Source organism: Rhineura floridana, chromosome 22 (genome assembly GCF_030035675.1).
Source record: "Rhineura floridana isolate rRhiFlo1 chromosome 22, rRhiFlo1.hap2, whole genome shotgun sequence".
NCBI lineage: Eukaryota > Metazoa > Chordata > Lepidosauria > Squamata > Rhineuridae > Rhineura > Rhineura floridana.
In genome coordinates, this window is record NC_084501.1 from 7,671,822 (window position 1) to 7,697,002 (window position 25,181).

The 25,181-nt window shown below is 49.4% G+C and overlaps 1 protein-coding gene across 1 annotated transcript in view; it reads left to right on the plus strand.

The window, feature by feature from the left end:
- The first annotated feature begins 332 nt into the window (after positions 1–332).
- The window catches only part of LOC133374615 (actin-related protein 2-B-like), a 29,276-nt gene continuing 4,427 nt past the window's right edge, over positions 333–25,181 (plus strand). Inside the window, exons 1-6 of the mRNA XM_061605709.1 lie at positions 333–834; positions 9,104–9,214; positions 10,399–10,614; positions 13,663–13,735; positions 21,301–21,437; positions 22,817–22,966. Coding sequence (XP_061461693.1) covers positions 787–834; positions 9,104–9,214; positions 10,399–10,614; positions 13,663–13,735; positions 21,301–21,437; positions 22,817–22,966 — 735 coding nt within the window. The 5' untranslated portion in view covers positions 333–786. The remainder of the gene's footprint in view (positions 835–9,103; positions 9,215–10,398; positions 10,615–13,662; positions 13,736–21,300; positions 21,438–22,816; positions 22,967–25,181) is intronic.

Sequence of the window (25,181 nt, forward strand, 5' to 3'; positions counted from 1 at the left end):
GCTACCAATTCCCGATATCCTTAACAAACTACAGGTCCCATGATTCCTACGTGTATTTCCTTTGTATACCGCAGGGCCCGGCAGAGCTTGGAAAAGTTACTTTTTTTGAACTACAACTCCCATCAGCCCAATCCACTGGTCATGCTGGCTGGGGCTGATGGGAGCTGTAGTTCAAGAAAACGAGTAACTTTTCCAAGCTCTCCCCATGGCTCACCAAGCTGTTGCTGGACTACAACTCCCATCATCCCTGACCATTGGCCATGCTGGCTGGCTGGCTGGCTGGCTGGCTGGAGGGGGGGGGAACTGATGGGCGTTGGAGTCCAACAACATCTGGAGGGCCACAGACTGGACTTACTTTCCAGCAAATGTGCCAGAAGGCTTGGCGCCCTCCGGCTGTGCCCTTCTGCGTATTTACCCGAGAGTAAGGCCCTGGGATCCCAACGGGGCTGGCTTCCGGGTAACAAACGCAAGCAGCAGGCACCGGCCGGGGGGGGGGGTGGCGGCTGCGGCTGCAAACTCCAGCCTACGGTCCCTCCCTCCACCCTCCCTGGCTGCGTTTCTCTTCCAGCCCAGGATGTTGCATCACGGACGGGGCTTTGCTCCTTGCGCTAGCCCAGCCCCGAGCCCGGGCGGCGGCGCTGCTTCTGCTTCCTGCTCCTGCTGGGCGAAGCCGGAGAGGGTGGCTGCCGTTGGGGTTGCTGCTTCCGCCGCCAGGGCGCTGCCGCCGGCCTCGAACCCGCGACCCGCTGCAGGGCGGCCTCCTCCGCGTCTCTCACCGCCGCCACCATGGACAGCCAGGGCCGACGCGTGGTGGTTTGTGACAACGGCACCGGGGTGAGCGTGCAAAAGCGCTGGGGACAGGCGTGCCAGGGCGCCGGGCGTGGCGGAGAGCACCCCCCCTGCTCAAGCGGGGAAGGGGGAGGCTAGCGTGCCCAGGGGCTGATGATGATGTAGATCCCGTCCTTCCTCCCAAAAGGAGCCCGTGTGTATGTGTGTGTGTGTGTGAGAGAGAGAGAGAGAGAGAGGGAGACATGGATGAGCGTTCCTTCCAAGAAGGCGCGACAATCGGGGCTTTTGGCCATGTCCGCACCACACATTTATTCCATATTAAACAGCCAGGGCTTCCCTCAAAGAATCCTGGGAAGTGTAGTATGTGAAGGGTGCTGAGAGGTGTTAGGAAACTCCTGTTCCCCTCACAGAGCTGCAGTTCCCAGAATTCTCCAGGAAGAGGGGCTGACTGTTAAACCTCCCAGGGAATTGTCACTTTGTGAGGGGAATAGGAGGTCTCCTAACAACTTTCAGCACCCTCAGCAAACTACACTTCCTAGAGCCCCTAACTCACAGCTGCTCTTTCTGGCTCAGGGCGGCTTGACCTGCAATACGGATGTGTGTATGATCCTCAGGCTAGCCTCCCTTGCGAGGCTGTTGTGTAAGGGTGGTTGTGACGCTATTCTCCTGCATGGGAATCACTCTGGAAAGGGCTAGAGAGGATTATGATAACAGAGTGTCTCTGAGAATATGCAGAGTTCGCCTGGAGAAATTACAGGCAGCCGCATAAAGCTCAGGAGGGTAATACTTTTTTTTTTTTTTTAACATGGCTTGGAACTTAAGGTCCTCCAGACAATGTTGAACTCTCAGCTTGCATCATTCCTGGTTGTTGGCCATACTGGCTGGGACTGATGGGAGAGTCGGGCAACATAGAATCATAGAATCGTAGAGTTGGAAGGGGCCTATAAGGCCATCAAGTCTAACCCCCAGCTCAATGCAGGAATCCAGCTTAAAGCATCCCCGACAGGTGGCTGTCCAGCTGCCTCTTGAATGCCTCCAGTGTCAGAGAGCCTACTACCTCTCTAGGGCATTGGTTCCATTGTCGTATGGCTCTAACAGTTAGGAAGTTTTTCCTGATGTTCGACCGAAATCTGGCTTCCTCCAACTTGAGCCCGTTATTCCGTGTCCTGCACTCTGGGATGATCGAGAAGGCAACAGGACTGGATTAGCCTTGGGGAGATGAATTTGGGACGTTGATTTAACCCTCGCTCTGCGATCGTCATTCTGTGACTGCACCATCAAGGAAAGGGTCAACTGTGCGAAAACAGTAATTGCTAGTCTAACCCTCGAGACCAGCGGTGGGGAGCCATATGTGGCCCTGCAAGCTTCTGTGTCAGTTTCTTGGGACCGACACCCTCTTTGAGTGCTTTTTTGGCCTGGCTGGGATGCGTCCTTGAATTCAGATCACGCCTCTGGCTTGCCGGGTTGGAGGACTGAGAGGGGTGTGCGATAGAGTGTGTAGAAACTAGCCTATTATACAAAGGTGAAATTGACATCTGTTGCTCCTCCTGTGTTTGCCTGTGGTCCCACTCGCCATTGGCTTGCAGCCCCCAGAAGGTTGCCCAGAAGAGCATGTGGCCCTTGGAGAATGTGAAAAAGGTTCCCTAGCCCTAGTCACGACTTTCGTCACTCCTCAAACACAGAAATACTTTTTTCAGCAGAGTCAGTTTTGTATCGTTTTTTTTGGTTCAGATTTTTAACTTCAGATTTACAATACAAATTCTAAGTGCAGTTCATGCATTCAGCTCTGAGCTGTCAGATGTGGAGGAGTAATGGAGAAAGTTCTGAAATTAGGCTTAAATATGTGAAGGGGCGGTGCATATTTATTATGTATTTATTATTTATGAATGACATTTATTAGTTGCTTTCCCCCCAAAATGAAACTCAAAGCGACTTACAAAAAAAAAATCTCAAAAACATAAGCAGAATAAAGATAACAGCGCAAAAGGATAACAAGCAAAACTCAGTACAATAAATAGGACAATACGACGTTTGGTGGCGGAAGCCACCTCGGAGACAAACAAACAGGACTCTACTGCGTTGGAGACGGAGGCAAGGAATGCAGTGGGGAAGCCCCACAGCTGTGGGAAGTCCATCTAGATATCTCTCTCCTGGTCGGTGTGTTTTAAAACTTTGTGGGAATCACAGATGTAGTCAGTAGTAGTACTTGTCAAGTCAGTAAAGACTTCACAAAGGATAACCTGCACGCAGATGGCACGTTAATTCCAACGGTGGAAGCCTTTTCCTCCGGGTTGGAATTCCGTAGCACAGGGGCAGGGGACCTTTGTCAGCCCGAGGGCCGCATTCTCTTCTGGGCAACCTTCTGGGGGCCACATGCCAGTGGTGAGAGGGGCCAGAGGTTGCCCTTCCCCCCCCCATGCCCCTCTCTCTATCCAGACAAGAAAGACGTGTAATTGGAGTTCAAGGCCATTTTCCAGCCAGGCAAAAGCATTTGGGGTGCGAAGCAGGGACAGTGAGGGGTGTGGCCTTAGGAGAGTTCCAAGGGCCAAACAGAGAGGCCTGGAGGGCCGCATTTGGCCGTCGGGTCTTATGTTCTCCACCCATAAAATAGTGAATTAAGGAGTCGTGGATTGAGGATCACTGTGTATTAACGTTCCCTGGAGGAGGCTGTGTAAGATTTTTGGAAACAAAGGTGTCCTTACAGGGGCCCGTATATGTGCACACAGCAGAGGGGGAGGGGGAGCATGCTTTTGCGCGTGCGGCTCTTCCAGCCAATCTGACACTTGCCTCGTGCTGCAACTTTGTCGGGGTTTTGGAGCGAAGCTGTGTAGGTGAAGCTGCCCCCTCATGTCCTATCTGCTTTTCACGGCTTTTTGTTCCCAAACTCTCTTCATTGTTTCCTGCTGAACACGACTCAGAAGAATCTGGCTGGGAAATCAGCGTGCGGGGAGCCTGCTTGTGCAGTGTTCTGCCAGTTTTTAATTTCTAAAAAAAAAAGAGAGAAACATAGAGAGGTGTCTTATATCGAATCAGCCCATTCAGCCCATCTAGCTCAGTGTTGTCCGCACAGACTGGCAGCGGCTCTCCAGGGTTTCAGATACAGCTCTTTCCCAGCCCTACGTGGAGATGCCAGGGATTGGACCTGGGCCCTTCTACATGCAAAACAGGTGCTGTGCCACTGAACTATGGGCCACAGAGGAAGATTCTAGTCCTCATGGCTTTGAATGATGGGGTGATTTAAACAGGAACATAGGAAGTTGCCTTAGAACCATAGAATCGTAGATTTTGAAGGGGCCTATGAGGCCATCATGTCTAACCCCCTGCTCAATGTAGGAATCCAACTTGAAGCATCCCTGATAGGTGGCTGTCCAGCTGTCTCTTGAGTGCCTCTAGTGTTGGAGAGCCTGCTACCTGCTTAGGTCATTGGTTCCTGATGTTCAGCTGAAATATGGCTTCCTGTTAGTCCATTATTCCATGTCCTGCACTCTGGGATGATCAAGAAGAGATCCCGGCCCTCCTCTGTGTGACAACCTTTCAAGTACTTGACGAGTGGGATCATATCTCCCCTCAGTCTTCTCAAGGCTAAACTTGCCCAATTCCTTCAGCCTTATACTGAATCAGATCACTGGTCCCTCTGGCTCAGTATTGTCTACACGGACTGGCAGCAGCTCACCAGGAGTCTCGCCCAGCACTAACCTGGAGATGCTGGGAATTGAACCTGGGACCGTCTGCCTGCAAAGCAGATGCGCTACCCTTGAGCTATGAACGTCTAAAGTTTCAGGACTTAAGCGTATGTGGATAGCTTAGCCTCTGACCCTCCGTGGTGCAGAGTGGTAAGCGGCGGTAACGCAGCCGAAGCTCTGCTCACGGCCGGAGTTCGATTCCAACGGAAGGAGGAAGTCGAATCTCTGGTAAAAGGGGTCGAGGTCCACTCAGCCCTCCATCCATCCGTGGTCAGTAAAATGAGTACCCGGCATATGCTGGGGGGTAAAGAAAGGCCGGGGAAGGAACTGGCAATCCCACCCCATATATACGGTCTGCCTAGTAAACGTTGCAAGACGTCACCCTAAGAGTCGGAAACGACTCGCACTACAAGTGCGGGGACACCTTTATCTTTTAGCCTCTGACCAAGACGTCCTTCACTGGCCTTTGGCCTGGACCCCTCTGGCTTTTAAGACAAAGCCTTTGTGTGTAACAAAGTCTGTTTGAGATTCCACCACTGCCGTTGGAGGAAGGATGTTGCCTTCTGGTGCAGAAATTGCAGCCGCAAAACCAATGATTGCATGCAAGGGAGTACAGGAATAGGAAGCGGCCTTATGCTGTGTCAGACCTGTGGTGTAGCTCAGTATTACCCGGACTGACTGACAGCAGCTCTCTTTCAGGCTGAGATCTCTCCCAGCCCTGTCTGGAGTTGCCAAGGGCTGAACTTGGGACCTTTGGCCTGCAAAGGAGGTGCCCTGCTGCTGAGCGAAGGCCCTCCCCTGAGGAGCTGTGGCCCTCAGTTTTGCCTCCTGTTCTGCAAGCAGATGTTTATCAGGCGTGAATGCAACAGAGCTGGCGTGGCAACCGGAGGTAGCCCTTGGTAGCCGATGATCAGCAGGAGAAAGAGGCCTGCGTGCTCCCGGCCTTTAGGTTGGTTTGCAGGTTTCTAAAAACCCTCAGCCCGCAAGCAGCTTCCTCCTCGTCTGTTTGTTCCTGCTGCCATGAGTCATATTTCGGCCTTTCATTTCCTGTCTCTCTACTTCCCCTTGCCGTTTGGTTTTGCCAGTCTGGTTTGAGGGCACACTTGTCAGCCCAAATTGCAAGGCCCTTTAGAGGGCGGACAGAGCAGCTTTTGGGCAGGCCTGTTTTCAAACACAGTTGCACACCTCAAGCCTGGATTTGGCAGACTTTTTGGGTCAGTGCTGTGGGCACTGTTGGACTGTTGAGAAAGTGCTGAGGGCGCCAGTCACAAAATGGCTGCTGTGCCGTGTGTGGCATCACACAATATGGCTGCTGTGGGGGCATGGCATCACACAAAATAGGTGCCACTTTGAAAAGAGGAGAAAAAGACCGCACTAGGGCAGAGAAGGGAAACCTGTGACTACAGCTCACATAATTCCTGACTGTTGGACATGTTGGCTGAGGCTGATGGGTGTTGGAAGTCAACAATATCTGGAGGGCCACAGAATCTTTGTCCCTGACCTGGAGGGAGCCAGTCAGATGCCCTTGGAAGTTCATAAGTGGGGCATGAAGGACACTGCCCTCCCTGTTGTTTTTCCCTCAGTGTTTGGCACTCAGTGGTACACTTCCTCTGAACATGGAGGCTTTGTTTAGCCAACACAGCAAAAAAAAAAGCTTATCCTCCTCTGTGAACGTGTGTAATTCTTATTTTTAATGCTATCCACCCCATTGAAGTGATGTGACCCCATCAAGTGGCAGCAGATTCCATTAATCATGCCATGCATACAGGGAGGATTTTGTGTGTGTGCTGTGTTTTCAGGAACCATCTGCAAATGAACAAAAGAAAATATTATGACAGCTATGGCAAAACTTTCCAGGTAGTGGGCTCTCCGACATTGGAGGCATTCAAGAGGCAGCTGGACAGCCATCTGTCGGGAATGCTTTGAATTGGATTCCTGCATTGAGCAGGGGGTTGGACTTGATGGCCTTAGAGGCCCCTTCCAACTCTACTATTCTATGATTCTATAGGATGGCCAAGACAGGGCTTGAACCTGCAGCCTTGCTGTCATGAGTGCAATATTTGAACTACCTGGGGCTTCTAAACCTGTGGCTGCTGTATTTGTGAATCTCCAGGACACACAACAATGAGGCCACATCTGCACTTACATTTAAAGCACAATTCTACCACTTTAAGCAGTCATGGCTTCCCCCAAAGAATCCTGGGAACTGCAGTTTGTGAAGGGTGCAGTGAGTTGTTAGGAGACCCCAGTTACCCTCACAAAGCTACAATTCCCCACGTGATTTAACAGTCAATCCCCCTTCCCAGGGAACTCTGAAAATTGTAGCTCTGTGAGGGGAATCGGGGTCTCCTAACAACTCACAGCACACTTCACAAACTACACTTCCCAGGATTCTTTGGGAGATGCCATGACTGTGTAAAGTGGAATAATACTGGAATAAACGTATGGTGTGAATGAGCAGGGGGGGAAACAATAGGAGGAAGCTTAGCTAAAAAGACCCTCTGAAAAAATACATAATAATGTTTGTATATTTCTTTATTACACATGTTATTTCCTCCGTGGAGCTTGGGGTGGGGCAGCACCATTTTTATCCTCACAACAACCCAGTGAGGTAGGTTGGACCGAGAGAAGGAATGACTAGAAATCGCCAGCCAGTGTGCTTTGTTGCTGAGGGCCACCCTAGAGGTTTAGGGTGGTCACGCTAGTATTTAAAGCCTTACATAATTTAGGCCCCAAATTATTTATTTATTACCTTTACAGACCGCCTTTCTTTTCAGGATAGAAACCCCAGGCGGCTTACATATAGTTCCTAGGCAGTCTTCCATCCAGGCACTGACCAGACTTGACCCTACTTAGCTTCAGCAGGGTGCTGGCCTCATGTGCCTTCAGACCACAGCCTGAGGCTGGGAATATCGAAAAGATTGCCTTCTTCCCTACAGACCCTCTCAGATGTTAAGATCAGCCGAGGGGGCCTTCTTGGTAATTCCACCGCCCTCAGACTTTCGGAGGGTGGAGGCCTGGGAGAGAGCCTTCTCTGGGGTGGCCCCTAAGTTGTGGAACTCGCTCCCCACAGAGGTGCGTTTGGCAACTTCACTATGGTGAATGCTGACAATGCACCTCTTTAACCCGGTCTTTGACAGCCAAGAGAGAGATATTTTAGGATTCACCCTATTTTCTGTGATGTCTGTGATTTTAAGTTCTTTTTAATTATTTTTAATGATATATTTTAAACTGCTGTATCCTTCTCTGGGTTCTGAGGGTGAAATGCAGGTTAATAATAAGAAGGAGAAGGAGATGATGATGATGATCACTTTGAGCAGTCTTGGCTTCCCCCAAAGAATCCTGGGAACTGTAGTTTGTGAAGGGTGCCGAGAGGAGACTCCTTTCCCTCTCTCAAAGTGACAATTCCAGGAATTGTCTGGGAAGAGGGATTAATTGTTCAACCACCCTGGGAACTGGAGCTCTGTGAGGGGAAGAGGGGTTTGTCCTCACAACTCTCAGAAGCCTTTACAAACTACTTTACTTTATTGTTTACGGTCAATAACCAACCATTGCAAATACAAGTATTTAAACGCAGAAAGGCAAAAGAATTGCATATAAACAAACAGATTGAATTATACAGCTTATATATAAACAAAAACTAAAATAAAATAAACTCTAGTATACTAACATTAAGATGCATTAACCATCTGTTTCCTTATACATGCTAAGGCACAAATTTTTGCCACTTTAAAAGTTATTTCTCAAATCTGAGAGGAGAAAGGAGGTATAAAATGTGTCAGATCTACCTGGTAATTTTTTTTTAAATCGGAGCAATATAAATGGAATGAATGTCCTTATGATATGTACAGTGTAACAGGACATGAGTGATGGATTCAAACTGCTGTCCACTGTGCCTCTGAATACCTGATGCTCGGAGTCACGAGTTGGGAGAGTTGCTGTTGCGCTCCAGTCCTGCTTGTGGGATTCCCACAACGGGCATCTGGTTGGCCACTGTCAGAATAGGATGCTGGACTAGATGGGCGGCTGGCCTCATATTCTGTAAAAGCAGAAGCAGCATTTCCTTGCTGGTTGGGTCTCAGCGTATGAGAGAGAGAAAGAGCTGTGGAACCACAAATTCCCCAGTTGGAATGCTGTGTTTGCTGTTAATTCACCTCATCAGCTGGCCTTTCAACCTCCATACCCGAGTACCCTACCCCCAGCTACATTATGGCGATACTAACACAGGCATCCTACCTCACAGGGCTGTTGTAAGGGCAAACTGAGATAATAATGCACATGAAACACTTTTACACATTGTAAAGTACTCTTGTTGGCAAGAGTAAGAAGACTGTGGAGAAGAAGGCTCTGGATAAGAACAGAGTTAGGTTCGATTTTACTGTTTGTTTCTTGATGTACTGATGTTTTTGTATGTTTTGCTCTTGTACGTCGCTCAGGCTGGATATCCAGCCAGATGGGCGACTAAGAAATCCAATAAATAACAACAACCACAACAGCAACAATAAATAAAGTGGTGGTTCTGGGTATGTCCTTTTGCTACCCTCCTGCTGCCCTCCCCATTCTTCCATGTTTAGATTAATCTCACCCACCTTCTTTCTCTCCCCTCTCCCCCAATCCCTTTTCCTCTCCAGTTTGTTAAATGCGGCTATGCCGGGTCAAACTTCCCCGAACACATCTTCCCAGCTCTGGTGGGACGGCCCATCATCCGCTCCACAGCCAAAGTTGGCAACATTGAGATCAAGGTGAGTGGCGTTCGTTTGCGGGCCTGAGATCCGGGTGGCTGCGAGGACTCGGGGAGGCAAGACAAGTCAGATTCCAAGTTGGAGCTGAGGGTCGTTTTTATTATATTACGGATGGGGTGGGGAACCTGCGGCACTCAGCCTAATTTCACGTGGCCCTCTGCCCTCGGGGGTCTGCTCTCACTGCCCAGACTTTAGAAATAGCTTCCTCTTCCATTTTGTGTGTGTGTTGTAACAGTCCATCCCTCTTCCCAGGGAATTCTGGGAACTGTAGATCTGTGAGGGGAACACAGGCTCTCCTAACAACTCTCAGTACCCTTCACCGACTGCTGTTCCCAGGTTTCTTTGGGGGAAGCCATGACTGTTAAAGTGGTACCATAGTTCTTTCAATGTATAGTGTGGATGTGTGAAGGGAATCTAAGTTGTCTTTGGCCATCAGGGCTGGCACCAGACTATTGCAGGCCCCTGCCTCCCCCCCCCATGCATGTGCGTGCAGACTTAAATATGCCCAGTCAGTGCGCAGATATGGCAACACAAGAGGTGGCACGACCAGGCATATTTAAGCATGTGCCAGCTGTGTGTTCATGCAGGGGTGATGTCACCTGGGAGAGTGGAGCTTCTGCTTTGCGATCAGCGCCACCATCTGCTCGTAGCCCACGACCTGATCTTGACAGAGATTGCGGAACGAGAGCTCCACCCTCTCAGCCCCAGCTGCAGGGGTCCTTGGCTGGTGCCCAGTCTGGCCACCCATTGGCGCTGGGCCTGTTGGCCATGATTCGCAGGCTGGTGCTCTGTGAAGGTGTGGCATGGGGGCTTACAGCAGGGGTGTAATGATCCAAGGTGTCAGGGGTTCTGAGACCCTTTACTTTTTTGGGAGCAGGGTCTCCAGCATCCTAGGAGCCAATCAGCAGGAAAGAGAAGTGTGTTGGCCACTGAGAAGAGTCTTATAACGTGCTTCCTTGTCCTTCCCTGTTGATTGGAGCCAATCAAAGTGAAAGAAGGTGATTCAGCCACAGAGAAGACTCTTCTCAGTAGCTAACACACTCCCCTTTCATGCTGATTGGCTCCTAGGGACATCTGTTGCTGTGGGAGAAGTTGCATGTGGGAAGAACTGAGGAGTGTGGAGATTGCCGTGCCTGTGCAGCATAACCTTTAAAGCTGAATTTTGGTTTTTTTGCGCATGCCAGGACCTCATGGTGGGGAACGAGGCCAGCGAGTTGCGCTCTATGCTGGAGGTGAACTACCCCATGGAGAACGGGATTGTGCGCAACTGGGACGACATGAAGTACTTATGGGACTACACCTTTGGGCCTGAGAAACTCAACGTTGACCCCCGCAACTGCAAGATCCTGCTCACTGAGCCCCCCATGAACCCTATCAAGAACCGGGAGAAGATCATTGAGGTGGGTGGGACCGGGGAGAGGGCGTCGCTGTACCGGAGCTGGAATGTGAGAGAGGGGCTCATAAAACCACCCCTTCAAGGCGTGAGGCAGGATCAGTGTGGCGGCATTCATTGCGGTAACCGTTTCCAGGAGTGAGATGGGTGGCAGGGCTCTGTAGGCCTGAAGTGTGAAGTTAGTATTCTGAAAATGAAGGATTAACTGCCCATTATGTTACTTTTGGGGCTTGCAGCCACATTGGATTTTTTTAAAGAAAAATTTGATGCAGGGCATAGGACAGGGTGGGGAACCTCAGACCCAAGGGCCAAATGTGGCCCCCAAGGCCTCTCTGTCTGGCCCTCCAGACTCTCCGCAGGCCACACTCCCCCCTCCCCCCACTGTCCTTGCTTCATACTCTCCTTGAGTGTTTCTGCCTGGCTGAAACTCCTTGAACTCTGATCATACCTCAATAAGTGGAGGATAGGGAGGGGCGTGTGTAGAATCTCGCCTACTGTACAAGTGTAGAATTTACATTCAGGGCCCTGCCGGCTTTTGCCTCTGGCCTCGCCCAGCACTGGCATGCGGCCCCCGGGTGGTTGAATGCGGCCCTCAGACTAAAAAAGGTGCTCTACTCCTGAATTTGAACCTGAGTCTCAAGAAGTAGGGGGAGTTGCTGAGGAAAGAAGAAACCATTCATGGCGGCCGAAGCTCCTTGTGGCCCTGCCAGTCTCTGAGGGGTGTTCTGACAGGGATAAGAGAGGAATTTCTCAGTGGTTGTGGCCAGGCTCTGACACTCACTTTGGTGGAAGGTTTTGTTCCCTCCCTGATAGCCCTTCTCCTGGCAGGGCAAGGCCTTCCTTTTTCGACAGACCTTTGGCTTGGTTATCTGCCTGCTCCTGGTTGACTTTTTTTGGGTTTAACTGGCTGTTATTTGTACCTGCTCTGTTTGTCTCATTTTTATTTATTGAATTTATGTCCTGCCCCTCTCCCTGAAGGAGCCAGGGCGGCAAACTTAAAACAATTTAACAAGAAAAAGAAAAGCGTACTAAAACTAGTTAAAAGCATTCGGAAAAAGAGTGACAATTGAAACCGTTCCCAAATGCAGTTAAAAAACGTTATTTTATCGGTGATCTTGGGGGTTGCCAGGATCAGTCCCCTTCAGCCATCGAATGCTTGGGTAAACAGGAACGTTTTCAAATTCCTCCCGAAAGTCAATAGTGACAGAGACAGACGCACCTCACTGGGGAGGGCATTTGAAAAGCAGGGAGCCATCACTGAAAATGCCCTGTCATGGGTCAGCGCCAACTGGGCAGTGCTTGGTGGTGGTGGCACCGCCAAGGCCTCGCCTGCCAATCGTAGGTCCGAGGTGGTTTATAATCCACATCTGGCCCAGGGACACCATCTGTGGTGTCCCTGCTAGGATAACGCGGCACCGTCAGCTGCCTAAGGATCCCAGGTGCTAATACCGGCCACAGTCAAAAGGTTGAGAAGTTAATGTTGTCAGGCATACCTAGCAGTTCTGCATTGTGATCAAGCCCAATGTCGTGATGCTCTAGTCCCTCATCCTGTGCCGGCGCCAGAGGATGGCCAGGTTGGACCCTGGCCGAGGGCCCGTGTGGCCCAGAGGGGCTCCTGAAGGGACCCTCCTTAGGATCGGAGGGTAGCACTCCCATTCTGTTATCTGTGGCAGCAGCAGCTCCCAACCCTGCTGTGGATTGAGGAAAAGGAGAACCCAGGCACCCCCCGCAAACAGACAGCATGGGCTTCAATAAGCCCGTACACATGCCTCACCTCTTCCGTCGCTGTGAATGTTGTGTGTGCTGTGCGTGCATGTCTACCATCAACCAAGATGGTGGCGGGGGCTTCCCTAAGGAGCTGATGTTTCTGCTGCCGTCTTGGTTGATGGTAGGCATGCCCGTGTAGCGTCCACGGCAATGTCAGCGATGGGAGAGGTAGGTGGGATCTACAGGCACTCGATGGATCGTCACCTTGTAGTGGTGAGTAGGCTTGCGTGTTCCAGTGAACCCTGTGAGCGATGCCGTCGGGAGTCATGTACTCCCAACAGGGTCACCCATGGCGTAAGGTCAAGGGAAAGGAACCAGACAAAGAACGATCCAAGAACGTCCTCAACGGCAGAACAGGCGGAGGATAACAATGTGTACGTTACAACGGCTGTGAAGGCGGATGAAGGCTGCAGCAGATAAAAGACTTCCAATTGTCTTGGTATCCATGCCATTGGATCAAAGCCTTTTTCTGTCAAGATTGCGTGTTGATCATTGTGCGCTGATCTCCCCACATAAAACAAATTCACACACAGGCTCCTTCCAGCCAAATTATCTTGGAAGACAATCTTACTTGGTCACGAGTGATCGCCAGTGAGTGACAGACAGGTGCTGTGGGCCTGGGGCAAGCTGGCGCCCAAGGGCCCAGTCATGCCTGGCATCAGCCTTGCCTGCAACGGAGCTTTGCAAAGCTACAGGGTTTTTTACCTCAGGGAAGGGGGGATCTAGATGTTGTTGGACTTGAGATGTTTTGTTTTAATATGTTTTAAAAGTGTTTTGTTTTTATGGTGTTTTAAAGTTCTTTTAGTGTCTTTGTTTGCCGCCCTGCGCTCCTTCTGGGAGGAAGGATGGGATATACATTTAATAAATTAATCAATAAAATAAATAAATTCCCATCATCCCAGACTGTTGGCCATGCTTGCTGGGATGATGGGAGCTGGAGTCCAACAACATTTGGAGGGCCACAGGTTCTGGCATCTGCATTCCACCGGTTCCCAGACTTGGGATGTCTGGGAAAGAGTCTAATTCTGGAGGAGGAAGAATTATTATTTTTTCTATTGTAGGCTCCGTGGGGCAGAGTCCTGTTCTCTTTTATTCTGTACAGTGCCATGCACACTGATGGTGCTATATAAATGATGATGATAAGGAAGCCTGAGGGTGGCGGGTAACTTGTGATCTGTACGGAGAGCTGGTTTTGGAACCCGTGGAAGTGTTTACTTGGGATCACAAGGAATTCTGGGATGGACTGTGTGGCATGAATGCTCACTGCCTCTTTTCCCTTGGAACCCAGGTGATGTTTGAGACGTACCAGTTTGAAGGCGTCTATATTGCTATCCAGGCAGTGCTGACCCTCTACGCCCAGGGTGAGTCGGGCTGGGGAGGGGGTATCAAGTGGGAGTTCTTTCCAGAGTGTGTACGATATTGTAAACCTCCGTTAGATTGTTGTGAACTCTGCCTGGTTCACAGATAAAGTTCCACAAAGAAAGAGAAAAAAAATCCCAAAATGTTGAGAGGAAATGTATTTCTTAGGAAAGCCCAAAGTGTTTCAGCCTCTAGTTTATTGGGCCTTCATCAGGGGCCATAAAGAAGACAGTATGCTACATTAATACATAAAAATGGACAATTATAAATCACAACATAAAATACAAGTTTTTATTTATTTAGTTGCATTTCTAAACCGCCCTATAGCTAGCAGCTCCCAGGGCGGTGTACAACATGATAAAACCACAATATTTAAAATACAGCAAGTGTGTATTGCGCAAACAATATAAAACATTATATAAACAAAGTAAAAGAAAACTAGAAATAAAATAAGTAAGATTAAAAGCATAAAATACATTAAAATGCCTGGGTGAAGAGGTGGGTTTTTACCTGGCGCCGGAAAGATGACAGGGAAGGCGCCAGGCATATCTCATCTGGGAGGGCATTCCATAATTCGGGGGCCACCACCGAAAAGGCCCTAGATCTTGTTACTGTTCTCCGGGCCTCTGTATGGGTTGGGACCCGGACAAGGGCCTTAGACGTCGAGCGGAGTGAACGGGTAGGAACATAGCAAGAGAGGCGTTCCATCAGATATTGCGGTCCAGTGCCGTTAAGGGCTTTATAGGTAAGGACCAACACTTTGAATCTGGCCCGGAAACATATTGGAAGCCAGTGCAGTTGGGCCAGAATAGGTGTTATGTGGTCGAATTTCTTCGTCCCAGTAAGAACTCTGGCCGCAGCATTCTGCACTAGCTGAAGTTTCCGAATCGTTTTCAAAGGTAACCCTACATAGAGAGCATTACAGTAATCCAATCTAGAGGTTACCAGAGCGTGAATAACTGAAGCTAGGTTCTCCCTGTCCAGATAGGGTCGTAGTTGGGCTACCAGCCGAAGCTGGTAAAATGCATTTCGTGCCACCAAGGCTACCTGAGCCTCAAGTGACAGAAGCGGATCTAATAAGATCCCCAAACTACGGACCTGTTCCTTTAGGGGGAGTGTAACCCCATCTAGGGTAGGTCTGACATCAACCATCTGAGCAGAGGGCCCTCCAACTAACAGCATCTCAGTCTTGTCAGGATTGAGTTTTAGTTTGTTCGCTCTCATCCAGTCCATTATCGTGGCCAGGCAGCGGTTCAGTACAGCAACAGCCTCACCTGAAGAAGATGAAAAGGAGAAATAGAGCTGCGTATCATCAGCATATTGCTGGAAATGCACTCCATAACTCCTGATGACCTCACCCAGTGGCTTCATATAGATATTAAAAAGCATGGGGGACAGAACTGAGCCCTGCGGGACCCCATACTGGAGCACCCAGGGACTCGAGTAATGTTCCCCAAGCATCACCTTCTGGAGACGATTCCCAAGATAGGAGCACAGCCACCGCCAAGCAGTGCCTCCAACTCCTAAATCCGCGAGTCGCCCCAGAAGGATACCATGGTCGATGGTATCAAAAGCCGCCGAGAGATCAAGGAGAACCAACGGAGTTACACTCCCTCTGTCTTTCTCCCGACAGAGGTCATCATACAGGGCGACCAAGGCTGTTTCTGTACCAAACCCCGGCCGAAAGCCGGATTGAAATGGATCCAGATAATCAGTTTCATCCAAGAGAGCCTGGAGTTGGCGAGCGACCACGCGCTCTAGAACCTTGCCCAGAAATGGAACATTTGCTACCGGCCTATAGTTGTTAAAGTTATCAGGATCCAAGGAGGGCTTTTTTAGGAGCGGTCTCACTACCGCCTGTTTCAGGCAAGGTGGGACCACTCCCTCTCGTAACGAGGCATTAATCACCTCCTTGGCCCAGCCGGCCGTTCCATTTCTGCTAGCTTTTATTAGCCACGAGGGGCAAGGGTCCAGAGCGGAAGTGGTCGCCCGTATCTGTCCAAGCACCTTGTCCACATCCTCGAGCTGTACCAACTGAAACTCATCCAATAAAACAGGACAAGACTGTGTTCTGGACACCTCATTAGATTCAACTGTTACAATATTGGAGTCAAGGTCCCGACGGATGTTTATGATCTTGTCTTGAAAATGCCTCGCAAACTCATTACAGCGGGCCATTGATGGTAATGTTGCTTCCGGAGAACCAGAGTGTAAAAGTCTCCGGACAACCTTATAAAGTTCTGCTGGGCGGTTACAAGATGACTGAATGGAGGTAGCGAAGTATTGCTTCTTCGCCATCCTCACCGCCTTCACATAGCGTTTCGTGGAGGCTTTCACAAGTGCATAATTACAGCCGTCGGGAGTTCGTCTCCATTTACCCTCCAGCCGTCTCCTTTATTGCTTCATCACTCTTAGCTCCTCGGTAAACCAAGGGGCCAATTGAGCTCTGCAGTGGAGAGGGCGCACCGGGGCGATTGTGTCAACTGCCCAGGTCATTTCCGTATTCCACAGAGTGACCAGGTTTTCGACAGGATCGTCAGTTTTATCAGCCGGAAAATCCCCCAGAGCCCTCTGAAATCCCTCAGGATTCATTAGTCTCCGGGGACGGACCATCTTAATTGGTCCTCCACCCTTGCAGAGGGGAGAAGACTATGTGAGTCTAAATCTCAAGAGGCGATGATCTGTCCATGACAAAGGAATAGATGTAAGATTCCTCACTCCCAGATTACCTTCCCCCATTCCAGTGGCAAAAATCAAGTCTAGAGTATGTCCTGACACATGCGTCGGGCCAGTAACAAATTGAGACAGCCCCATGGCTGTCATGGAGGTCATGAAGTCCTGAGCTGTTCCAGACAAGGCGGTCTCGGCATGGATGTTGAGATCCCCCAATACCAAAAGTTTGGGAGATCGCAACACCAAATCCGAGACCACCTCTGTCAGCTCAGTTAGGGAAGCTGTTGGGCAGCAGGGTGGATGGTACACCAACAGTATTCCCAGTCTGCCTCGCTGGCCCAACGTAATGTGCAGACACTCCAGGCCATTAGCCATTTGGATGGGGTGCCTAACAAGAGAGATGGAACTTCTATAGACCACAGCGATTCCCCCTCCCCTACTCTCGGATCTACCCAGATGCTGAACCGAATACCCAGGTGGGCACAAGTGGGAGAGATTAATACCTCCCAGATCGCTCACCCAGGTTTCGGTAATGCATGCCAGATCGGCCGCCTCATCCACGATTAAATCATAGATGAGGGAGGTTTTATTATTTACCGATCTGGCATTAAAGAGCAGCAACTGGAGATCCGAGAGTTGGCTGGTAGAACTACCAGCAATCCTGTGGATGTGAGGAGGACCGGAACACGGCACAGCCACCAGTTGTCTGGACCGAGTTCCCCTTAACTGGCGTGTCCTCCTCACAGCGCCATACCTCCCATTACCCGTCACTGCGCTGATTGGGGCCCCCTCTGGTCCTCCCTCCCAACACCCTATCCTCTCCCCCAGGCACATAATAAAAATAAAATAAATAAAAAAACTCATACTCCATACACAATCACACACTCATTCATACAACCATTCATACACCCAAATTGCACAGCAACAACAGCAGGGTCCCAATAGCCACAAATCGCAACAGTGGCAGCTGTAACGTCAGGGGCTCAGAAGCGATGAAGCGGCAATGCCCCCCACCAGGCAACAACGACGACTGGAACGATCACAAAAGCAGCAGCAGTGGCAGTCAGCAGCGGCGGCAACGGTCCCCAAACATACACACTCACTCATACATACATTCAATAGCCAGCCACCCATTCATCTCAACCAGATCAACACACCAATGCAGTCCCGCACTCTGGGCGCGTAGGAGCAGGCTCCAAGATCTCTCTTAAACAGTCAGATGGCAATGGTGACAAAAGACATAGGCCACCTATACATCACTAACTAATCGCTGAAAATTATTTTGTAAATACTTGCATAAAATTATCTTTAGGGATCTCTCATAGTAAAAATGTGTTGCACGCCTCCCCCAAACTCCGAGCGGTGAGATTTCAGGGATCCCTGCGCTTCTCCAGGGTTTGGTTTCCTTTGGGGAAGAAGGTCAGCGGAGACCACGGTGTGTTTATGAAATACGGTTTATTTATTTACACACATTCCAACCTGAGCTCAAGGATGGAGGGGTTCAGTGCATCAGCAGTCCAATATCCAGCTTTTCCATCTGGGTGGAGGAGGCACCCCACAGGCCATGGTGCAGAGAGCCAGTCTCTCTGCCTGCCTTCCAGTTCCCAGCAATTCTCCAGACACACTAAAACTACAAGCCTCTGCTGGGCTCCAGAAAGGGGGGGGGATGCTCTCCTGAAGAGTTTCAATGACAAAAGGGTCTTCCTGGCCCATTCACTGTCGCTGGGCAACTGATCGGCCCATTATCTTACCTGGCCACTCTATTTGATTAACAAAGGAGATTCATCTGGCCAGCAGAGCCAGCCCCCAGGGCATAGGATTCCAAATCAGAGGCTGGAAAGGGGACCCACAGGAATCATCCGTTCCAACCCCCATGCTCATAACAAATGCTTACATTTGGAATGGCAACGACAAGAGGAAAACTGAATTTGTACAGGTATATATATTGTAAAGCCTGAAATTTCAGGTGTTCCTAATTGAAGCATTTCTCACAGTGGCCCTTGAGAAACCTGCAAGCAGGACCCAAGCACCACAGCTCCCTTCCCCCCCGGCGGTTTCCAGCAACTTGGGCAGAACCACACCATACGTTGAAAGCACATCCAATGCACAGTTGAAGCCCACAGCTTCCCCCAGAGGATTATGGGAACTGTAGTGTGTGAAGGTTGCTGGGAATCTGCAGCTCTGTGAGGAGGGAAACCACAGGTCCCAGAATTCTTTGGGGGAAGTCATGTGATTTAAATGTACGGCGTGGCTCTGGAGGCTAGTCCATTAGGGCAACTGGGGCATTGCCCCACCAACTTCATCCTGCCCTCATCCAGCCCGCCCTCGTACTTACAGCCGGTCCAGAGGTTGGTGGCACAACCTGTCAGCTTCCTCTTCCTTCTTCTCAGAGTTGTAGAACTCAGCAGGAGGGGAAAAAAACTAGAATGAGTTGGCTCCGCCTACTGGGTGGGCTCTCTGAATTCCGCCCCACCAGCCCCGTTAAGCACCACCTCTGCGGCAAGCGGTATTCAGAAGCATATTGCTTCCGACCGTAGCCATCACGGCTACTAGCCACTAATAGCTTGATGCTCCATGTTGTCTAACCCTCTTGATCCATCTAGCTCAGTTTTGCCTACACTGACTGGCAGGAGCTGTTTCAGGCAGGTGTCCCTCCCAGCCCTACCTGGCGATGCGGGCTATTGAAGCATGCGTCTTGTGCTTGCAAAGCGTGCGCTCTGTCACAGAGCTACAGCCCTTCCCCTAATTTTGCAAAAGTATGTTGATTACGATGTTGTGTGGACCCAGCGTGACACCTGCGTACGTGAGCTGCGGAGATTGCACGACAAGCTCCCGTCTGGCAGTGCCCGTAGAATCTAGAATTCATCTCTTGCTTAAGGTAGCCAGAGTTGCTAATTCATCTGGTCTGTATCAGTTCCAGTACTGGGTAAATGGTATCCAGTTTTCTTTGAAAAGTCTGTATGGATTCTACTTTCCCTCCCCGTAACAGTTTGTAACTGGTGGTTTTATGACCACGGCGTTCCAGATCGTCTCTTCCGTCCATCTGTTGTCAGCATGCAAGCTGTTCTTCAAGCCAAATGTCGCCAGCCCTTGAAATAAAAATAATCCTGGTCTCTGGGCAGGCCCAGGGGTGGAGACTAGTGTGGGGTTTTTTTTTTGTTCTTTGGCACACCTGAGGTGAGAAGCCTAGCTAGCGTGGTGTAGTGAGAGTGTCAGAGTAGGATTGTGGAGATGAAGGTTCAAATTCTCCACTTGGCCATGAAGTGACTTTAGGCCAGTCACCATCTCTCAGCCTGACCTATTTATTTCTTTATTCCAAAGATGTGTATTCTGCCTTTTCAGTATGCTTGCATGGCCCAAGATCAGTTTACGACAATTGAACACAAGTCTGTAATAAAACGTTATGTGTATAGGTAGCATAACACTTCCTTTGATGTAAGATGGGATCTTACATATTTGGCACTGTAGAGGACAGCAAGGAAAGTCTGTTCCTTGCTACCTCACAAGGTTGTTTTGAGGATAAAACGAGAGGAGTGGGGAAGAATTGTGTGTGATATCTTGAGCTCCGTGCAGGACAGGAGAAGTTAAGCAAATAACCAAGAATATCAGGCCAGTGCCCAGCTGTGTGGCCGGCTTCAAGTCTGGCACAGGGAGGTGAGGGTCAAATTGACCAAAGGAAGGACCAATGGTGCAGTGGTTAAGAGTGTCGGACTGGGACCTGGGTGACCTTGGGGCCACTCACTGCCTCTCATCCTAACCTACCTCACAAGGTTGTTGTGAGGATAAAATTGGGAGTGGGGGACCATATTTGTATGCCATCCTTGGCTCAAGGGGATATAAATGTAATAATAAATTAGTGACCCAGACTGAGCCAGCTGAGGCCAAAGAGTCTTCATTGCTGCTCAGTGCAAAAAGACGGAGGGACCGGCTTAGTTGGGAAGGTTTGATAGTGACAGGGATGACTTGATTGGCAGGTGAGGTCAGCTGACTTGTCTTCAGGCCTGCCCTGTGGCCCAGTGGTGTCTGCAAAGCCTAGTCCGGCTGGCCGGGCCAGCAGACTGCTGGCAGGGTAGGAGGGTAAGGCCCTGGAGGCCTGAGTTCGAGACATCCTCCCTCCAACATCTTATGCAGGCACCGGAGTGGGGAACTTCTGGGCCTCCAAATGTGGGAGTTGTAGTCCAGCAATATCTGGAGGGCCCCAGGTTCCGCATCCTGACACTGCCACGAGCACTGCCATCTAAGTCATCTTTCCCCAACCTGGCGCCCTCCAGATTATTTGGACCTATCAGCTCCAGCCAGCACAGCCATTTTGGATCACAACTCCCATCAGCCCCAGCCAGTCCAAAATATCTGGAGGGCACCAGGTTGGCAAAGGCTGATCTAAGTGACATGCAGCCGACAGGAGAGCTTAGCATAGCATAGTGGGTGCAAGACTGACAGTGCAATCCTACATGTGCCTAGTCAGAAGTAAGAAGTATTCATTGATTTCCATGGGACTTACTCCCAGGCACGTGAGCATTAAGACTGCAGCTTAGGACATTTATTTATTTATTGTATTTATATACCGCCCCATAGCCGAAGCTCTCTGGGCGGTTTACAGTAACTATACAGGATATGGATCAGTAAGGCCTCCAGTTCAAATCTTGCCTCTGTCAGGAACTCTGAGGGTAGTCTGAGGCAAACTAAACTTCTCTCAGCTTTGTTCCTCTGTCTGCTGCATGGGGACAACAGTACTTCCTGATGGCCACCTTGCAGGGTTGTTGTGAAAATAATAAAAATATATAATGTGAAGAGATTGGAACCCTTTGAAAGTGCTACTGAAATATTCTTTATCACTATAATAGATATTAGTAATTAGGGCTGCATCATTTAAGTAATATCTTCACCTTTACAGGCCTTCTCACTGGCGTGGTGGTGGACTCAGGGGACGGCGTCACCCACATCTGCCCAGTCTACGAGGGCTTTTCGTTGCCCCATCTCACCCGTCGGCTGGACATAGCGGGGCGCGACATCACACGCTACCTCATCAAGGTGAGGGCCGCAAAGGCGGTCGCTGGCTTCCTTCCCAAAGGAGAACCGAACGGGTCATTGCCTCACAACTGGCAGACTCTTCTGGAGCCTTCTTGCCGAGCCAGAGGGCCTGCGTGTATTTTTAGTGCCGACAGGTGGGGGACCTGCCGCAAAATGTCACAGTGTACCCTCACCTTCTAGGAGAAGAGTTCTTATTCAGGATTCCTTTGGGATCCTATTAACTGTAAAGAGCTCAAGCAGGCCATTCCGCTCTCCCACCCCCACCCAGCTTTCTATTTCTAGCTCATACTTAACGTTCCGTGGCTACTGAGGATGCTCAGCCCTCATTTTGCTGTTTTTGAGGACGGTCTGCCCCTTTAAGTGTGGGATTCCCCAAACATGCTGATACCTCCCACTTCTCCGTTCCTGTTTTGGTGCTGTTGGCACTCACTACCATGTGTTTGCTATTAGAGGCAGTGCTACCGCTTCTGTGCATGGAAGTTCTATATGCATAGCTTATGCAACCTGCCCTGGGACCTTTAGGTGAAGGGCTGGTAATAAATTCTAATAATAATAATATATACTAAGAGCGAATTCAACTCTCCACGTGTGGATCTTTATTTTATTTTATTATTTGTTATATTTATTTCCCGCCCTTTCTCCCAGTAGGAGCCCAGGGTGGCAATGTTTATGTCTTAGGAAGCAGGACATTCCAATCCCCCTCCCTTTTCGGTTTTCCTTTTTCAACTGCACATTGTGCAGCTACTGAGCATGCACGAGTGTCCTTGGGCTGTTTTGTGAGCGGGGGGTTGTGCCCTTTTTTTAAAAAAAAAAAAATTGTACTTCTGCAAATCCCAGGGCTCCCCCAAGTGCGTGGATATCTCCCTCTTGTTTCTCAGTGGCTCTGTTTAGCTTCCTTTTCTGTCTGCACTCGCCACCTAATCTCACTATTAGAGAGCACGATGAATCGTCGGCAGCGGCCAGAAATGTATACGTTGAATAAGAACCATTATTGCTTAAGTACAGAAGCGTTTGCCTCTTCATAATGAACACCTTCCTTAATGAACACGTCCCTTGTGAAAAAAAGGACTGATTTGTTAGAGTTTGCTTGGTACGCAGAGGCCATGCCTACAGTTTGGGTATGTCCATGCTCTTTCAAGATCACCGAAGGCTGCTGAACACCACCCACCTACCCCCTTTTAGTTTCTAGGAATGTGAGTACAATGGAGTGCTTTAGGTGCGTGCGTGTGTGGAAGGATACTTGACAGAATTTTTTTCAGCATCTTCACCGTACAATATTCCAGTGCTGTTTTGCAAGGGGTGGGCAGTTGAAACAGCTATAATGCAACAGATAATGGGCTTTTAGTATGGATATGCCCATTGTCTCTCTGCTTTGACAGCTCCTGTTATTGCGTGGCTATGCTTTTAACCACTCGGCTGACTTCGAGACGGTGAGGATGATGAAGGAGAACTTGTGTTACGTCGGCTACAACATTGAGCAGGAACAAAAGCTGGCTCAAGAGACGACTGTGCTTGTGGAGTCCTATACGGTAATTATTAATTAATAACAATCATTATAAATTAGATTTCTGACCTGTCCTTCACTATAAGGTGAGTACAACAATATAAAAATACAACTTTAAAATCAGTTGCAGCAATTTTACAATCAGAAAAATAGGGTGGGCCTTAAAGCATATAGATAACTCAGCAGTCCAAGGCCAGCACACGGTGAAAGCTGTCGAATGAGCTTGTCGGATGCACCTCTGCTGGGGAGAGAATGCCACAGCTTAGGGGCTGCCATAGAAAATGCCCTCTCCTGGGCTATGCCACCCCTTGAACTTACATAAATATAAATTTGACTTTTTCAAGTATATATCTTTTAAAAGCATGTCTAAACTGGGTCCGGTCTTATGGATCAGGGGAAAGTCTGGGCGAAAAGCCACGTCTTTACAAGATGTCTGAAGCAAACTGATGGGTGATGCTTCACATGTCGCAGAGCGAAGAGCATCCCAAAGTGGCAACGGCAGAAAACGCACCTTTTCAGGTCACCGCCCTGTGATATTCTGTAGTAAGATGAGGGAAATTTCCCCAGATGATCTAAGTCAGCCTTTCCCAACTAGTGGGCCACCAGATGTTGTTGGACCGCAATCCCCATCTTTCCTGACCATTGGAAATGCTGGCTGAGGCTGATGGGAGTTGTGGTCCAACAACACCTGGTGGCCCACTCGTTGGGAAAGGCTGATCTAAGTGATCTTACAGATCTAGTGAATGGAACGAGGAACACTGAAAGGGGGAGATCATACTTGCAAGATGACCGGGGCCATCAATTGCACCAGGGTAGGGAACCTCAGCCGTAAGAGCCAAATGTGGGCCTGAAGCCTCTCCTCAGGCAACACCCTCTCCGAACCTGCTTCACGCCCTCCTTGAGTGCCTCTTGCTTGCCTTGATTGAAAACAGGGAGTGGTGTGTGAGGGTGTGCGTAGAAACTAGCCTGCTGTATAAAGGATACAAATTTACACGCTAGATCCCCAGGGGAGAGTTGCTGTTGCACTCAGGTCCTGCTGCTAGTCTTCCAGAAGGCATCTGGTTGGCCACTGTGAGAACAGGTGCTGGACTAGATGGACTGCTGGCCTGATCCAGCAGCCGGGCTCTTCTTAGCTTCTTATTTTCAAGGATGCTCCTTTTACGAGGATCCCTCCAGCTCCATCTATACCTGTCCGTAGAATCAAAGAGTAGGAAATGACCTCAAAGGCCATCGGTCCAACCCAGTGGTTCTCAAACTTTTTTGGTTCGAAAAATTTTCTGGCACACTTCATGTACAAAATTATGTGTGTGTGTGTGTGTGTATCTATATATATTTATATCTATATCTATATATATAAATTGATCATGGATGTAATAAATCTCTATACAAATGGGCTTCTTCGAATTTTTAAAATATACTTTCATAATATTCGCAGCACACCTGGTCACCTCTTGCGGCGCACCAGTGTGCTGCAGCGCACTGTTTGAGAATCACTGATCCAACCCCTGCTGATGCCTTCTACTAAGAGGAAGCTCCCTTGAGGTCTCCAAAGGAGCCAAACATTTTCCCGGTTTTCAGAAATCCCGTTGTAGAAATCAAAGCAGCGCAGACCCAAGCCGGTTGTGCATTTCATACAAATTCAAACTTAGGGGAGAATCTGAATCCAATTTAATATATATATATATTTCAAAGAATTTTCAAAGCGTGCTTTGGGAATTATACTCCAGTCTTGGAGGATGCTTTTTATAACCAGCCACAACAACAGCACTGAAACGCTGCCAAAGAATTTCAGAGCAATATGATTTTAATTAAATTATTGCCAAATGCAATACTGCTAAACACTTAAACCTTCTCTCTCTCCCCCTCCCCCCGCAATCTTCCCCTCCAAAAGGAAATCCCAATGACGTGTGCAGCCTTCTGGGGCAGTATAAAGATTTTTTCCCACTCAAATCTGAATAGAAATTATTTTGCATCAGAATCTCTCTTCTCCACCCGTCCCCTGCCAATTCATGTGTAGGAACCGAATCTCTCTCTTTGCCTTTATTTCCCATTTGATCTTTCCCTGTGACCTTTCCTCCTTTTCGCATGTTCAGCCTCCGTTTGATCCTCACAGTGGTCCTGTGAGGTGGGATAGGCTGAGAGAGAGTGTGGCTGGCGCAGAGTCATCCATTGAACTGTACAGAGGAAGAGGCTTTGAACCTGGTCCTTGCCTGACTTTCCAACTCAGGGGTGGGGAACCT